General features: G+C 36.5%; 1 protein-coding gene across 8 annotated transcripts in view; it reads left to right on the top strand.

The window, feature by feature from the left end:
• The window catches only part of TENM3 (teneurin transmembrane protein 3), an 830,895-nt gene that overhangs the window by 682,379 nt on the left and 129,806 nt on the right, over positions 1-18,710 (top strand). For 7 of the 8 annotated variants that reach the window (XM_057420267.1, XM_057420269.1, XM_057420273.1 and 4 more), the window contains 2 exons: positions 10,004-10,241; positions 15,194-15,286. In XM_057420267.1, coding sequence (XP_057276250.1) covers positions 10,004-10,241; positions 15,194-15,286 — 331 coding nt within the window. The remainder of the gene's footprint in view (positions 1-10,003; positions 10,242-15,193; positions 15,287-18,710) is intronic. The other variant, XM_057420268.1, reaches the window with a different exon arrangement.

Raw genomic sequence — 18,710 nt, 5'->3', positions numbered from 1 at the left:
AGTCCGTGACAAGAATACAGTTCATTTAATTAGTGAAGAATTTTCCCCCTGGCTCTTGGAATTGAGAAAATCTAGTGCTTTGCTCCTTCTTCATGAATGTCACACGTATGTCAGTAAAAGTCAGGTTTAGTAAGTAGTAAAAGAGCCTTTAGATGCTATTTTATTTATTGGGAAGAAAGGTAGGTTTTTGCAGCACTGGTTGTGTCAGCTGTAAGCATTGTGTAATTGTGACTTTTAGATGTATTTTTCCAGGTTAAAGGTTTTGAGAGTTTGGGGAGGGGGTTAAGCTATATGGGAATATCTGTGCTTCTAAAGTAAATAGCTTTGGTAAATTGTTTTTCTTGGAAGTGTTAAGAAATAGAAGACAAAAAAACCATACAGTTGTAGCTCACTTTGGATTAATGATTTTGGATAGGAACCAAAATTATCTAACACTTGAAAATGCTAGGAATCTATTAAGAAGTCATACATCAAACTTCGCAGTCCATACCGCACTCCAGTTAAACATGTGGTATGAAATGATTACATATATTACACACTGTCATTTTGCCTGAATCAGGATTATAGAACTTATTCAGTTTACAGCTGAAGCATGCTACTTTTTTTTTAGTAACATTTATTTATAAATCACAATTTTTGCAGTCAAAATTAAGTGTCTGTCTGTATCTGGAATAAATAGAAGGTGCTGGATAAGCAAAGCAGGAGATGGGATATTCCACACCATTTTACCTGTGTTTTACCGCCTAGTTTTGACTGTACTCAAAGACTTTTCATATTAATTTTAGTCTACTGTCAGCATTTTGGATGGCTGAATGTTTTCCTCCCCCTACAAAGTCTTTCAGCCAGGCTTCTCCATTTTTGTTTCATGTTTTGTTTTCTTTCAATGAAAAGCTGTGAATTTTCAATGAAAACCATTGAATTCTCTAGTTAAAAAGCTGGCCTTCAATTTGTGAACTCAAAATGTATTTCTCCACTCATTTCCATGAGTTATCATCAAAGAAGATTATCTAAAGCTAGCAATAACTGCATAACTTTCTCACTTGTGACTCTAAACAAGGAAGAAAGATAGTATTTTATTAAGGTGCAGAAGTCTCTTTGAATAGAAACAGGTGTGACTTTAAGTGAATCCTGTGGGCTTGGTCCTTCCCCACTCCAGGGATTATTGCTTTGAGAGACTGCTATCCCCCCAGGGAAAAAAAAACTGAGCCCGCAGTCTTGCAAAATATCTGAATCCCACTGTGGGGAAGCCAGGCCAGTAGCACACCACTAAAGGTTGCATTATTGTATTTTGATGTCTGCATAATGTAAGCTGAATGTCATTTCTGTATCTCAAGGGAACAAGCTTTTGTCGTTTCTCACTGTGGGATAGCATCTTTTCCCAGTTTGATCTCCAAGTAAATTGTTGAAACTGAGTGACATTTTACCATTGGAGGGGTTTTGTGGTTTCACAGACCTCAGGTCCTAAAAAGAGAATAGAAATGATATCTGTTAGTGTCCCTGTTAACTACTATGTGGGTTAGCCTGGGGTGGAAGGAGATGGTGTCCACGTAATATGACAGTGGGATTTTAAGTACACTGTTTCTTCCAGTTCGGTCTGTGTGCATAGTTGCCATCATGCGTTTTATGTTATCTTTTTTATTTCTTTTTCTTGAAAAGCAAGATCATAATTATGTTATGCCAGCAGGTTAAATTTCAATTTCCTTTGGCAGCGTTTCTGTACTTTTCTTTTTTCATCTTTCTTTTTAAATCCCTCAGGGGATGAAAAGGCCACTATAGGAAGGTTGTTCAAGGAACTAGTTTCACTATAGCTTTTTTCACTGTAGCTGAAATATTTATCTCTGTTTCAGCTTTCATAAAGCAGTTAAGCTATCCTCAACTCAGTTGAAAACCTGTAAAGTTTCAGTCCACTTTGTTTCTTAAAATATCTGCCTTGTGGATGACAGCATAATCACTGGTTTTCCTTGACCCAGATGAATTGGTTCTCCCAACCTGAGCTGTTTCACCACATACACTTTTGCAACTACCTTCTGTTAGCCAGCCTCTTACGTGGTACCATGGACAAGAAGGCATGTATCGCTACATGATATTTAAAATAAAGAGATTTTTCCTGCCATAATATTGACTGCATGTTACATATGTATTGAAGGGGTTAATGGAGCAGTTGCGGGCTGGAGGTGGATAGGTTAGAATGCTTTGAGAATCGATTCAAGCTAATGGAAAAAATGTTTTAAAAGTGAGCTGGTTCAGTTCCCACAGTGAACAACAGAGAGTGGAAACAACATTTAATAAACCTTTCGAAGTAAATCCTCTGATTTTCCCTTTCACCACCATCTGTGGAAGAAATGCCTGCTTTCTTCTCAATGGGCAGTATTTGTTCCCGCAGAGTATTTTACTCTATTAGGTATCAAGACTCTTTATGTCTTTGGACAAAAAAATATTTGAAAAATATGTTCTGTTCATGTGTCCTCTAAGACTTCGGTTTTACTGACTTTGCACGTTTTTGCTTAAACGGCAGCTTGACCAAAATATAACCAACCCTAAGATTCCCTCTCAACTGCTCCTAACTGTGTGGTTTCCAGTAAATTGAAGAAATTTTAACTGTATGCATCTTGTTTTGCAAAGAGAGATGCTTCAAATTAAAATCTCTGTTGTACTTGGATTACGGGGGAATGTTGTATCTTCTGATTTAATCTGTGTGTCACCTCCATTTTAAAAATCAAGGCACTTACAAGACTTGGCAGACATATCCTATTACTTGTGAAAGTAATACATGATTATATTTGTTGCTGTTGTTTGAAGTTTTTTACTATGTAGTCCTCATGCAGAATTGAGAGGCTTACAGTAATATTTTTGCGTTGCTAATTAAGATGATTAAGGAAGATATTTTGTTCTACTGATAAACCTCACTGAAAAATCAAGGTTTTATTTTGCATTTGAGAATTGGCATGATTCTAAATGCAGGACATATTTGTTGTGAGCCATGAACAGTCTTTATGAAACCTGAAGAAGATTTGTGAAAACAGCCTGTAATAAAAATCACACATGCTTCATAAAACACTACTTGATAGATATCACTTGCACCATTAAGAACTAAACGACAAAGGATGTAATTTCAGTTCTGGCATGCAATATTAATCGAAAGCCTTTAAAGCATCTTGCTGATGGGAACTATGACAACATGACATTGAAGAATTACGAACTAGAGACATCTATCTTAATCAGATTTTCAAAGTAAATGCCATAAAATAGAAAGTTATTTTATCTGTCTTCACAGGGTCGCATATCGTATAGGGTATATAGCTTTTTAGCTTGTTTATTTTAAAATACCAGGGACAAAAAATTCTGCCATTCAAGTAAGTTCAAAGTTCAGTTCATATACTTAACAAAGTTTTTGTGAAAAGATTGTAACTGATGGTTTCTGTTTGCTGCAGTAAGACTTCTGAAACATTATAGACAACTGAATTAATAAAACAGAGCTGAGCATGCACAAATATTATCAATGTGAAGTTGTTGAGGGGAAATACTTTGCTAAATGTATGTGAAATGTAAATACAAAGTTGCAGGTGTGCTTTTAACCTGAATTAACACTCCCATAGATAGCACATCTGAAAGACACAGCTGAAAGATGTAAAAATATTTTTTCTTCAGTTCATAAAGTTGGCAGGTTTTGTGCATGACTTGTTTCTTTGTCTTCTTGTGTAAAGAACAGCTTACTTACAGGGTATAGGAGATTATCAACATGTACTTTGTGACTTAAAATGCCAATGTTACATGTTAGGGACCACCCTACTAACTCCTGGGGAGCTCCAGCTACTTGTCTCCATTTGTCCTCTGGTAGATCTTGGACAGATACGTGCCATGTCTACAACATTATGAATTTCTCCACAATCAAATAAGTCTTTCTTCTCTTCCACAGCAGGTCTTTGTTTCTCTTCAAAAAGTAAAATGTTGAGATTTAAAGAAAAATGTGCAATGTAAGTAACAAGATTCACATTTTCTTTATCAATTCTTCCAAACTTGGGATGCATTAACAAGGCAATACGATCTTTCAGAGCATATTCTGCAGTTAAATTCACTGGTAGTTTCTCACTCCCGGGTAGCTTGACAGGTTGTCAGACCCTATAGACAGTGTACTGATGAGGAGACAAACATTGGCCCACTTTGATCAAGCTACTTGTACTACTTTTTCCCATTTTATAATAGTATACACACATGCACAAGATGCATCTTTTGATCAAAGTGTCCTTGTCACTTCTCTACATTCTTGTCACCACATAGCTGGCACAGAAGTACAGAGTGCTTTAAGAGGAAGTCAGCAGCAGCAGCTGCAGGTTAGTTTTGCTTCCATCGGTATGTCCATTAACTGTAAAGCAAGCAAGAAAGGACAGTGCAGGCTGACAAGAAATCATAGAATCACAGAATGTTTTGGGTCAGAAGGGACCTTAAAGATCGTTCAGTTCCAGCCCCTTCTGCCATGAGCAGGAGCATTTCCACTAGATCAGGTTACTCAAATCAGAGTGAAAGGGCTCTCCTGTACTGGTAGGCACTGTGTCATCTCATTCCTTGTGTTGAGTGTGTGGTTTGGATCCTTAAAGCAGTTGGCAGGGCAGAGCCTGCCAGCTCACCTGGACATGGAGAAGGTTAAACAAATTTAGAGGGGTTAACCACAAAATGAGCATATACAGCTAGTTATCTTGGATTGCCACTACAGCTTGTAGAAGACAATCAGAACAGCAGCTGTCATGTGCACCTTGGCAGAAAAAGTACACTGAAGCAGTGGTTCATTTAAAGGCAGATCTGTTTAATTGCAAACGGACACTTAAAATACATGATTATTCTCTAAACCCATAACCTTCTTTTTGTTTTCATTAATTAAATACAGCTTCTCATGAAAGGTGTTCCCAGACCGGAATGCTTGGTTTTACTTGCATTTTTAGTGCAGAATCACTAGAGCTCTGGCCATAGCGGTAGAGGTTGCCTCTTACCCTCTGTAAGCAGGGACTTTAAAAAAAGAACTCCTTTGGGAGCTCTAGGAATAATTAATTAAGCCATAATACCACTTTCTACAATTTGCAGGGATTTCCAAGGTAAATCCCTCTTCTGTTTACCGTACTCTTGGAGATACGTCCATGTGTCAATTAGGTAAAATTTCAAGTCCATCAAAGTGTTTTACTGAGGAAATCAAACCGGTTCTGCAGAAATTACTTTTACTGCAAGCAATCAAGAGCTGCCAGACCAGGGACCAGTGACCTGGAAATGAAAGGTTTTATGTTGTGTTACCAGTTTTCTAAAACATTCAGTCTACTCCAGCTGCTTACTTCTGGTACACGTTGTGGGCATTTGCTTTACCATGGCAGAGACTTCTAAAGAGAGTGTTAAAAAGGAGCAACTTGACTAGGAAGAGTTAAGACTTTCACAGACATAGATATTGAATTACATTATATTCAGATTTGAAATGTTTATATCATAATGGAAGTCTTCACTTTTGTGTTTGTCATGGAAACTCAAAGTTAATGTTAATTATACACTAGTAAAAAGCCTAACCCTTATCAAATGGAAATCGCCTCTTTTTCCTAGATGAGTAGCTAGCTGACAGGTCTCAGTGATCTGTCTGTTACAGAAAGGCTATCACATAAACTGTGCAACAAATTACTTTTCTTCATGGATACTTGGTCTGCTTTTCTCCATCGGAATTAACCCCTTTCTCCCAAATGGCAGTAGTTATCATAACATCTTTCTCTGCTTACTTTTTACGTTGACATATGCATCTTTTCTGTATTCTTTCATATGCTGTTCAAATTCTGTAACAGTTAAATGATAAAATTAATTAAATGCAAATTACTTTTTTGAAAAAGAAAAAAGAAAAAGGTTTTGTAAAAGGCTACAGAGTGCATGTAATTTACCTCTACAACTGAAATGACTGCTTTGCTTCACTGTGGTTCCCTAGGGTAAATAACAATTTAAGTATGTTTTGAAAAATTCATGCAACTGTAGTAAGACAGCTTTGCACCCAATTTCTTGTGACTTTTCCTAGTTCTGTACATATGTTTGCATGCATAATCATCTGTTGCTGGCTTATGCAGCAAATGCCTCAAAAACGTGGGGCATTTTTGTTGCACCTGAGCAACTTGAACACACAAACTGATTGCTGGGTCAATTTACGTTTGCTCCTTGCTGTAGAAATCTTCTGTTTAAGATGAATGGGATGGTTCTACAGTCATAAAGGTCTAGAGTGAACAAGAAAGGTTTAATTAAAATTTGGCATTTTTAGACATTCGCCCACCTGTACCCATACCTGGTTATTTTTAGTGCAAACCAGACCTTCCCATTTAGATTAAATAAATTAGGATAGCATTTAAAATCCAATTAAAGCAAAGCAACTGTAGCTTTCTACAGCAGTTTTTAAGTAGTGTTTGTGCTTTATGAGATTTGAATGCTCTTTCTTCTTCCTGATATCATATAAGAAGGAAATTTCTACTAAGTGGTTTGTTGTGAGGGCCCTAGCCAGGGCCCAGGACCACTCATCTTTTCACTAACCAAGGGAAGAACTGTTTTCCTCTAGGATTTCCATTTTCCAGCAAGCTGATTGATAGAGAGGAAGGAGGGGTTACAGGGTCTGAATCTTGGCCATTGTGGCACATGCAGGAGTATTTTTATCAGGAGTAGTTTCCAGTGTTGCAGTGCTCATGAAGTATGTATCTGTGTCATGAAACTCCCACTGTGGTTTATAAATTCCTTAATTATGAAAAGCAAAAGAACAGTACTCTTCTGGCCGGGATGCTGATTTCTCAGGAGACCTGTGTGAATCGCTTACCATGGATACCTCAGTTTCCTTGCATATGCAATGAGAGTACTTTCATAGGGTCACGGAGGTGTCGAGAGTTACTACCTAAAACTGATGGCTTTGTGTGAAAGTTGCAGTAATACTGAAAGCTGGTGCAAGATTGACGTTTCTCTAAGAAATTGTGTGGCAATCAGAGTTAACAGTGGATTCAAGAAATCTGGCAGGTTGAAGGGAGTATCGAAAGAGCATTCCTCAGTGATCTCTCATTCAGAACAACAATATAGGACTGAGGAAATTCAAAGAAATACAGATTTTAGCTCTATTGATTTATGGAAAATCTAATCTTGTTAGGCACAATTCTACTTGTAGCTCTTGCATAATTAGAAGAGGCGTAAATCATTCCAGATTTTTCTGGCATTTCTGATTCTGTGGAGGCTGTAGATTCCCTGCCAATTGAAGTCACCCTTTACACTAGAAAATGTCACCTGCCAGCATGTTATGGAGAGAGACAGTGGGCTTTGAGGATGTGTTTTCTCTGTGAAGTTGCACTTGCTGTGCTCTCCTCACTCCCTTCTAGCCTGTGGCTTATGGTTACAAGCTCATCCTGCAACTCTTAATTTATTTTATATGTTACTGTGTAGTTTCAGTGTCAGTAATGTTTATACACTATATAGTAGAACGGCTTTTGTAAAGTCATGGCAAATTTCTGGGGAAATAATCTAAATCCCAAACAGTGGACTGAGTAGCTGGCCTGTCAGCTGAGGAGTACAGTTTCACTCCCCCAGCATGTTATTGGTGTACTCACTAGATCTAAGCATTTATTTGGGGAGTGCATAAATATCCTTTACAGAGCCTTTACTGTCCCTCTTCCCCATTGTAGAGTGTGTGGGAAGGTCTGACCTCTCACTGAGATAAGCCTGAAAGCCTGGCATCGTCCCCTTGCACACATCCTCCTTTGTGCAAGAGAACATTATTTTAGTCTCTGCTTTGTCTTTAGCAATGGATGGTGCAAGATCTGTAGTTCTAAAAATTATAGATTAAAAGTTTGATTTTCAACTGAGATTTTAAATGAGAGGAGAAATTAATGAGTAAGAAGGATGTCAGAATAGCAATTCAGCTGGTAGGAGCTGCAGGGGAGGACACTGTGGCTCTGAGCATGGCAACACTGTTGAACAGAGCTAGGCAGGCCAGAGAGTCAAAAATGGAGGTCCCATCCTTAGACAATTTTGATTATGTAATTTCATTAAAACTAAATGAAAATTATTTAATTTCACTTCTGTTTTTTCTGTTGTGTAAGTTATCATTTGTACATGTATATATTTACACATACGTATGGAAATATACAGACATTTGTGCACTTAATATATTTTTATGTACGCATATACCTATATATTATAAAATACAGGGCCACAGTTAATTCTGTGCCAGCCAATAAATAGCTTGTAATCTAAATCAGATAAAATTTTGCATAGACAAGGGAAAACACTCTTTGCTGGTGTTAGTCTGTTAACTTTCCTTTAGCTGGCTTGTTGAAATGTGGCTTGAAGCCCTCAATAGTGATTTTAATCACATGCAATGACACACTTTGTGTCGGTGTTGGTGAAGACAAGGCTGATCAGCTGCATCCTTCCTGGAAGATAATTTTTCATCAATGTATTGGGGATTTTGTGTTGAAAACTTCACTGGCAATGTAAATGCTGTCATTATTTTAATGACAGATTCAGCATCGCTGCTGTTTGTGACGAAACTTGGATTGACCACACAAGAGAACTGTAAAGAAGAATGGGGTTCTTGGAAAGAAAATTATTCCGAAGGCTGGATTTTCTGTTTAAGCTTAGCACGTCTATTCCTTAACATTCTCAAATTTTCTTATGTTCATGACCTGAGAAATTGCTCACTGTTGAATTATTTTTATAGTAGTCACTTGTAAATTATTGAGAACATCTGTTTCAACAGAAATACTTTTCCTGTGTTATCCATACCAAGGTATTATTATTGGGTTTCTAACGGTTTGCAGTTATAACCAGTTCTAAACAGGGATTTGTTTGCAAAGATTAAACAACTAATTTAAAAACTATGTGAAAGCCTTTCCAGTGTGAGCAAAATTCAGGCCCTGTATCTTCTGCTCTGCCTAAGACTTGCATTTGTATTATGAGGTATGTTCTCCTACAGTAGCTTATGAAATAGATTGCAATTTGAATTACATATTGTTACATTTTTAAGTGTCATCTGTCCTTGCTAAATCATGCTGAAGTGTCTTGAGGGGGTTTTTTTGTGTGTTTATTGTGTTGTATAGCAAGGTTTGTCTTCTATTTATGACTTATTTACTATGGATTTTATAGAAAAGATTGCTAAAACCTGACATTGATGGAAGTATTTGATTGTGGGTTCTACTGGTTTGAGGTTTGGTTTTAAGCTTCATGGGTGTTGTGTACTTTGGTTATATAAAAAAAAAAACAAAACCAACTTCCTTTTGTTTTGATGGCCTGACTCTCTGATCACCTGTGGCTTACTCCAAACTGTAGTTACATTGCATGGTGTGAAATTGGAAAATCTGTTCTGTGTGTGTTCTAATGGATGTGACGGTCATTAAGTATATGAGTCTTCTGACGTTGTAATCAGATGTGATTCAGTCTGTTAAATATCCATGAAGCAACATCTGCTTCACAGAGTGACCTTCTGCTAAAGAATACTTAGCATCTATTAGTAGATCATAGTGCAGATCTGCTTTATTTGAAATGCACTAAAATAGAGTAGCCTACTGCTGTTTAGCAACTAGCTTGCAATAATTTATTGCAGTTAAATAAAGCTTAAAAAAACTCCATTAAATAATTATAGGGATTATATGCATTTCAAAAACCTTTGTATTCTATTGAAATTACCCATTTAATTTCAGGGTTGGTCTGTTAAAAAAAGCTGAAATCTAAAGGCACATTAGGGGATCTGTCAGATGCTATTTTCTGTAGGTGTTAATAAAACCAGATTGAAAAAAAAAAAGAAACAAATTAAAACCAAAAGCAATCTTGCCATCTGTTGTATATTAATTAGAACTTGGTGTATCAAGGGTAAACTTGCTCTTAGAGAATGTCACTGATGTCTGCTAATAGAATAATATGCAAATATATTAGATGATAGGATTATATTGAATTTCTCATTCTGCTTTGCTTGTAGCAAATGCTGAGATGGTGTATAACGAGCTTTAATTTTCTTTCTTCTTAGAGCAACCTCCAAATAACCAAGGCCAGTCGACCCTGCAGCCTTTGCCACCTTCTCACAAGCAACATTCAGCACAGCATCACCCATCCATCACCTCACTTAACAGAAACTCACTGACAAATAGGAGGAATCAGAGTCCGGCCCCGCCGGCTGCTTTGCCCGCCGAGCTGCAAACCACACCTGAGTCAGTCCAGCTGCAGGACAGCTGGGTCCTTGGCAGTAATGCGCCACTGGAAAGCAGGTAATTACTTAGGTACTGCTACAGACTGTGGCACTTCTAAAGAAAACATTTAACTCAATGAAAGATGACCAGCAGCAAATACTTCCCTTCATTCAGCAAACAAAACAGTACTAAAAAATCTGTCTGCTCCCTAAAATTCCCAGTGACACTCTCTTCCCTTACAATGCCTATTGCAGAGTGATTGGACTCAAAAAGTATATTAATTTTTCCATACAAGCATTTTCCTTCCTGTTCATAATCTGTGACTTTTGACTGTTGGAAGAAATTCCTTGCCTTGCTTGCCGGGTATGCTATGTGTCAAATACAGGTTGCCATATAGATCAAATGTCGAGGAACTTTCAGTAATACTTTTTAGCTCTTGTACTCTGTCTCCTTAAAGAAATACCCATGTGAGGCTAGGTGTTTATTAAAGTTGCCTAGGATTTGGTGAGATGAAAGAACTCAGTTCTGGTATGATAAATTTGTCCTCATTTTTTTTTTGTCTTTTAGAATTGATAACTGGCTCTAGGAAAGAAGCAGCTAATATAAAGGTGACACTAGCTTCTTTAGATGCAGAATGATGTATGATGCTGATTGATCTGTAAAAAATGTTATAGGACTTACTGGCACAGAGCTCAGTTTACCTACAGTGATTAATTAATACTCATGTAACACTCAATCAGCGCTAATTTTTTATTAACGAAAGCCATAATATTCCAATTTAGTCATCAAACTGAGCATTTATAACTGTATTGAACCTGACAGTAATTCTTGAAAATATTTATTAAATCCCTTCAGTTCATTCTTTGAATCCCTTTAAATTATGTTTTGTAGCAAAGTAAAGATAGTTCATCTGATTGTGACTAATTTAAAACATATGTGACCTTAAGATTCTCTATTAGGTAGTTTTGTCCCCATAGATTTGTTCTCACAGATCTTCTGTCAGGCTGTTGGGAATGGCTCTTCCTTTTCTTAGTTTTGTTGTACCTTCCTGTATTGCTTATGAGACATAGACATTGTGGAATAGGATTCCAACTTAAGGGATTTCATCATACTCAGACAATTCAGTACATTAAGGAGTTTTCTTACAGAACTAAGTTTGTAGTGGGAATAGGATGTATGACATTTTCCAGACACTGGTTAATCTTCAGGATATGCGTATGGTCCTTGATGTTTGCTTCTATTGCCATTTTTTTTTTATCGTGTTTATGAAGAAAAAGACTTAAATGCCAGTTCCAACCTGGAGTAAGTATTTTTTGCCAAGTAGTCTTTTCATCTTTTAAATGTTTCTGATGAAAAGGTAAGGGTATTTGAGTCTTCAAGTTTTGAACGCTTGTGAATGAGCTGAAATGTGGAAATTTCACATAAAAACCGACAGAGCCCTACTGTAGTTTCTTTAATAGTCTCACTTGGTTGGAACTCTGAAGGTGAAGAACCCATCTTATTTGTCATTGATTTTTCCCTTTTTGGTTAAGGTTTCCTACTGAGTGTGATTCTTAGGCTCAGTTCAACTGTATTAACAACTTTGAGATAGGTCTTTTCCTTCATCCTTTTCTCAGCCTGAAAGAAAGTTTATTTCCTCTTTGGCAATATTTTAGCTTATGCTTATAGTAAGCTCTTTTTTGCTTTTTTTTTTTTTTGCCTTTTTTTTCATCTGACTTAGATGACAGCCATTTAGAGGTGCAGAATGCAAATGTCAGCATATATGCATAGCTATCTTTCTATCTATATAGGCTCATATTGGTGATGGGGGGGTAAAAATGACCTACAGCTTGCTGTGATGAATAACTAAGTAGTGAATAGGCTGGGTTTGTGTATGTGCATGTAGGTGAGGGGGATATATTTGCAAAGCCTGAGAGAGGTTTTAGTCCCCATCGTTTTGCAGTAGTAATGGAAGTGACTTTGAAATATATATTTCATAATATTGGGTTCAGTTGTATTTTAATGGAATATTCTGCGATTTGGCTCTGTATAGAGTTAATGCTTTTGTGTAAAGCATAGCTGTTACTGGTTAAGTGGATGAACTGTGAGGTGACAGATCAATAACATACAACAGAAATTCCATTTGATGTGTTTTTCTAAATATAAAAGGACTATTTTCTTAAAATTTGATGAGGGGCTGAAACTGCAGCTTTGGTTACGTGAATGTTACTTCAGCTTTGATGCCATCTTTAAATGACTATGACGTTACTGAGCAGTGGCAGAAATTGTCTTAATTCTGTTGGGGCTCAGTAAAATATACATTTAAAAAAAAAAAAAAAAAAAAGAAAATATTTCCTGCAGATTTTCTGCAAACTGAAGGATCTTTTCATTTGACATTTAATGATTTTTACGGTTTGACTCTTCCCCAGCCTGCTATGAGTTAGGTTCAGCTGTAGCAGCAGTAGATCTGCTGGAGAAGCCAGCACCGTAGAACAGTATTAACTTCTGAAGAAATAAAAAAACAGGGAATATTTTGAATAACTTTTGGTTTTGTTCTTTGAACTACTGGCTGAAAAGCCAAAATCATGCAAATGCATGACTATGTGTCGGGTGTCTGAATATCTTAAATGATGATTAAGTAATTAAATATTAGTGGGGGGGTTCTTATCATTGGTCTTAAAGATTTTATTCACCTACTAGTTTTAGTAATGAGTTCTTGTGCGCCAGGATCATTAGTTACATTCTCATGGCTTTGCATTCTAGTAGGCTCTAAATTACTGATACTTAAAAATACTTAGTAAATCAATGCTTTAAATGCTTTCTCTGTTAAATATTGAATGTACAGAATTTTGCTAAAGCGCAATCAATTACATATTATAGAGATGTGCAGAGGAAAAGTAGGTTAGAATTCATAAATTTGTTGGAAAAAGTAAGCTGGCAGCATCTCTTCGAGCATTTCTCATGCAATATTTCATTAATCTGAGGCATTGAATGTCTAAGGTAAATTTGTCAGCAAGAGGAAATTTACATATTCCAGTCAAGGAATAAATCTGATAATATTATATAACTTTATTCAGAATCTGTGCTAATGTGTCAATGAATCAAAGAGCTTTTCTTGTTCTTGATTTGCTCTATAAAGTACTTCAATTTTTTTTGAAAGATGGCTGTATTTTATATGATAGACTGTGAGTATTTTATAGAAAATAAACAAGAAAGTCACGTGTTTTTCATAGTCTATACTGGTACTGCTCAGTCTTCTCTTACCACTAACTTATGCTTAAAAATAGAACGAGTATTCCTGTATTCAGTTACTTATCTAGTAATTTTAAGGAGAAGAAAGAGGGAACTGGTTGAAAAAATAGTTGATGGCTGGAAAATATTTCAGCATTTTGAAGGATTTAATTAAATCACTAGAATGTCTCAGAAGTGGTACAGACAAAACAATTCCTAGAATGTGTTCCATGAAAATCATTATGCAGTCTTGATCCAAACTTTATTTTAGAATGCAAAGATTTTAGAGCGAGGAACACACCCTTATATCTTTATTGGGGTGAATTACCAATGAAGCTACCACCTTCAGTATCGATTAAGGTGTGGAAATGGTGTTGATAGTTTCCAGAGAAGTCCTAAATCAATTTGTGTAGAGGCTGATTGATTGTCTGCAAAAGCACAGTGTTGCCAGAGGTTAAAGTCTGCTCAAAGCAGCTATTTTATGCATTCCACCCACTATAACAGTATCTGGTTTAATCAAATTCAAAATTGTTCCATTCTGTAAGTCTTCCAGGTTTTCACACATGGACTTGTTTAGCCATTTTACTTATAGTGAGAAGGAACAGTACAAACTAAAGGCAGAAACTGAGGATAGAGTTCAAGTCCTGCTTTTCTGAAGATCCCATGTGTCATTGTGGGTGTGCCACACTGCTGGTCTCCAAGTTGAGGAAACAGGACTATTTCTATTGCTGAGAGCATGAATAAGATTGGCGTGCCATAATTATGGGGTCAGTATATGCACGTTAGCCACATTCATGAAATCAAACAACCAGTATTGTTTTGAAAGGCTAAAGTTGATTAAAAAGTTGTTTTCTTTTAAAATGCTCATGCAGTTGGTGCTCACAAAGCATCTGTGTTTAAATCCTAGCACATTGGGCCTGTGAGCTTCCACTGATGTCAGTAGTATCCTTAGATTTTTGCTTGATCTCACTGGCATCCTTTCTGCTCAAAAATCCCTTTCTGTTGCCATGAATACTTGGAATTTGTCCACACTGTGTATTTTGTTCCCTGTCTCTTAGTCAAGCAATGGTAGTCCAAAATTCAGTCGTATTTGCGCAGTATTCTTTGAGTTTATCATTCACCTCTTCAGAGATGTGCAGCTATTGAAGTAAGCATGGATCCAAATTTTTTTTCCAAAACTTTGCCTGTTTTAGGTAGGAGAAAAGGAATATGCAGTTCTAAACAAAATAGTGCCTGGCTTTGTTTCCCCCACTTCATTTTCTCGCCATTCCTGAAGAGAGCCAGAGTCTGTGGTCTTTCCTTTCCTTCCCTGACTGCTGTGCAGTGTCGTTTGCAGAACATGAGATCTCCACTTACTCTGGTAGCTAGCCCTCTGCATATTTTCTGGCTGACTGGCTGTGCCAGATAGCCAGCAAGAGACTGTCTGTTAATAGTTCACTTCTATTACTTCATCTCTGGCCCAGCCTCAGCTAAACAACATCTCCTACTATGCACTGCTCAGTCTTTAAGCCTGTCTTGCCACAGGCAGCAGCCAGGAATTTTATTCAAGGTCTTCCACATAAATAAGCAATCACCAAAGGGTAGTAACCACCTAATGGTAGCCTTGTAATACTGTGTCTTCAAGTTACAACTCAGTATGTGGTTCAGGGGACAGCATGGAAAGCAGATAAATTTCACATTTAAAATGCAGTTGCAGTTTTGCACATCTGTAGAAAAAGAAAGTTATGCAACAGAATTAATACATTCTTTTTGTGGGATCATCCCATTCTTTAAACTGAAATTGCCACTCTAATTTCATTTTTTTGTATCTTTGTGTATAGAGAATTAGGAAATCAAGCAGTCCTTGCAAATGGTCATGACAACCTTATAGAGATGGATGTGTTTTCTCCAACATATCACGATAGCAGTTATGGGTATGTGACTCTCAGTGTTTGCATGATGATAACTGTTGACACAGAAGGCAAAATGTGATTTGAAGGAAGATTTTGGTGACAATAGTCAAAACATCTGAAACAGACTTCCTCATCTTTGTATCTGATTTTTTAAAAAATTATACTTCAGATAATATCTGATACTGACTCGTGATAAATACAAATGGTAAACTTTGACTGCCAGATCTTATTTGCTTTCACTTACGAAAATAAGAATACAGGTTGTATTAATTCTCTATGACCTGGTTCTGAAAGCTGTTGCAAACTGCATGATTACATATTTGCCAGATCTGAGCCTTAGTTTGTAATACATTTACTACTTATCAAATGTTTGTTTTAGAAATATTATGACATAGTCATATAGCATAGGGAATGACCAATCATAGAACTTAAGAAAATTATGTATCTAATCTATAATGTTTTCTACTAGCTATTTTGAAATTGGAACTGCTGATAAATGTATAACTAGAAATAGAGAATTCCAGATAAGTGAATATTTCAATTTATTTCAATAAAATTTATCTTACAGCACTGTTCCATATCTGCTTAACTTTGTAGTTAATATCTGTCTTTATATTTGAGCTATATTTTGGCATTCTTATGCCATATCAGTATACTTGGTTTCTGATCCACACAAAAAAAAAACCCTGACAAAGCAGTGCCATTGCTCTATGAGTTCCAGCCTGCTAATCAGCGCAATATGCTAAATTTTAGTAAAGAATTATTAATCATAAATTTACCATTTTTTCTTTATACTGTGTTAACAAATAGAGCTTTATGTTCAAATTCTGTTTTGCTAATTGTAACTCTTAATATTATAAAAGGGATAAGGTGCTATTTGATTAAATGAGACCTGCATCCATCCATTAATAACTAATTAAACTGTAAAATACATTGACACTGTACATTGATCTGCTTCTTAAACCTTCACTTAGCCACAAATTAAAATTAACAGCAGGAGGAGAATGGTATGTTAAATTCAGTTAATCACTATCAGCAAACTCAAAAATAGTGCAGATAGTTACTGGAAGACACTAATATATTTTAAGTAAAAATGTAAGCATACTGTATTAAAAAAGAACAAAACTAAATATTATTGTTCCCTGTAGACCAATTACCATACAGTACTGATTCAAATGCATAATTGCTGAAGTGGAGTTAATAGAATCATGCCTGGTTTATTCTTTACATGTTTGTAATGGGACTACCAAATGCAAGTATTTTAGCAAATAGACTATGTTACATGAAATTCCTGTTGGTTGGTACTAATTCAGGTAACAATACAATGAAATTTATCTTGTTTGTAATCCCTTCATTTTTTAAATTATGCTAGCAGTGATCACCTCCTGGTGTGAAAGTTGTCCAGAGATAATAACACATTGGTTCCAAAGCATAATAGATTTGAGACTACAACATGCTATCAGCATGAAGATTCAGTTTATCAACCTCACTAACATACTGTTTCACAGCTAGAATAATTATATATTTGTTTCTTTGTTTTCATGTCATGTGTGTGTTACTTTATGATATACTATGGTTTAGTTTGTTTGGCTCACAGAGACAATGTAAATCTAATGAATTTGACAATTTTAGTGCTAATAATGGTAATAGAAATAGGCATTTTGCATAGAAATCCTAATGATTCATAGGCCTAGACCTAAAGAGTAGTTGTTTATAGCTTTGAAAGATTTGTGCACAGTGTATTAATTATCATAAGACAGCTGGAAATCTGAGAGTATTTTAATGGTACGTACTGTTAGCTTTACTTCATACAATTATTCTTATCTCTAAGATGTAAACATACATTAGTATACATGTTGACAAATCAGCTTAGTTTGAAGTAAAAAGTTCATTTTTCTGTTTCCTATCCTTATAGTCCTCTCCTCAAGTTATCTAGATGTGAAATCTGAAAAACAAGTGTCACTGTCAGCAAATGACCATATTTGTATTTCTTACAGATAAAGCTTCCCAGCATTTTCTGTTTCTGCAGAGTCACCTAATTTTCTGAAAAATTTATATTTTTGCAGGGTTAGAGTTTGGAAACTTCCTGTTGCATATAAATAAGAATTCTTTGCAAGGAGGTTGGCTGGGGAATTTTGTCATCTTTGGGGAAAAGGTTCAGGACAGCTGAGTTTGAAAGAGGTCAGGTTGTTATAAGGGCATACTGAATTAAATGTAAGAGTGGAAGAAGCCAGGAGTGCAAAGTGTAAAGGAGAAAAGTGAAAATGACTGGGCAGAAGAAGGGTAGGAGTGAGTATGCAAATGGGTAGATGGAGTAGTCCAGAAGGAGAAACTGAAAATGGTTAGTTAGGCAAGGTAGGACTTAGGTAAAATGCAAGAGGACTAGAGGCTGAAAGATGAAAGGATGGACACCAAGATTATTACTTGTCCGTTACTGCTTGTGATTACGTGTGAAATCCTTTTAAATAGCATGCAGCTCATCGCTTGTAAGACTGACTCAAGATTATGAGAAACCTTGGCTGCTGGCATATGCTCTGCTAATGACAGAAACCAGAAATAATCAAAACAAAAATTTTGTATCTGTGATGCCCTACGCTGAGAAGAAGCCTTTCAATGCAGTCTCTGAAGTTTCTTTAAACTTGCCTTAAAAATTCACAAGTTAAACAAAAAACTACTTTAGTAAAAAAAAAAAAAAAGTCATCAGCATAAACTTAAGCAGTCAAAATTTACAAAATTAAAAGCTGATGTCTTTCTACAGTTTCATAACTGCAGTTGAGTCTGACATCCTAGTCAGTGCAGTTCAAGCTGAACCAAAACCAAATTTGAACAGATTCTGGAAATTCTTTCTGTCACATTGAAACAGTTGAAAAAAATCATACCAAGCACCATGACAAAGTAAAGGCTGTATGGTACCAGCATCCAGCATCTCTTATAATGCTGGTTGCACAAAGAGAAGTCCAGCTCCAAAAAGGTGTATGGGAAGTGGGTACCATTAAAGCTAAAGCATCACCCTCTCCGGGGCACAAGGAGTAGCCCTCTGTCTTGTTGAATCGCTGAATGGTGGTCTCTCAAGTCTATAAATCTTGGCATGTTGCATATGAGAATGTATGCTAGTACAAGTTTTTACCAGGAAACAATAAGGACTAAAAAACAGGTATTACCATTGTGTACACGCACAGTTGCCAAGCTGGTGGTAGTGGCTGCAGCTGAGGGGTCATGAGTGCTGTCACTGTCGTGACATGAATCTGGCTGTTTGAGTGACTGCTGGTAGCATAGTAGTGGCAGCACAGAGTTCATCATGGGTTATCACAGACTCAATTGGAAGAGAACCCCAGCCACGGACATCAGTAAGTGAACTATGGTTCACAGATCCATTATGATGGAAACTTTCAGCCTGCTTGCTGCTTGAGGCAGAATCAGAACTTATCACTGGCAGAATAATACT

The sequence above is a fragment of the Pezoporus wallicus genome, unplaced genomic scaffold (assembly GCF_028554395.1).
Source record: "Pezoporus wallicus isolate ANWC-B61680 ecotype Strahan unplaced genomic scaffold, APGP_CSIRO_Pwel_v1 contig_5552, whole genome shotgun sequence".
In the NCBI taxonomy this organism is placed as follows: domain Eukaryota; kingdom Metazoa; phylum Chordata; class Aves; order Psittaciformes; family Psittacidae; genus Pezoporus; species Pezoporus wallicus.
The sequence above is the reverse complement of the archived record's forward strand: the minus strand, read 5'-3'. Positions and strand labels throughout refer to the sequence as shown.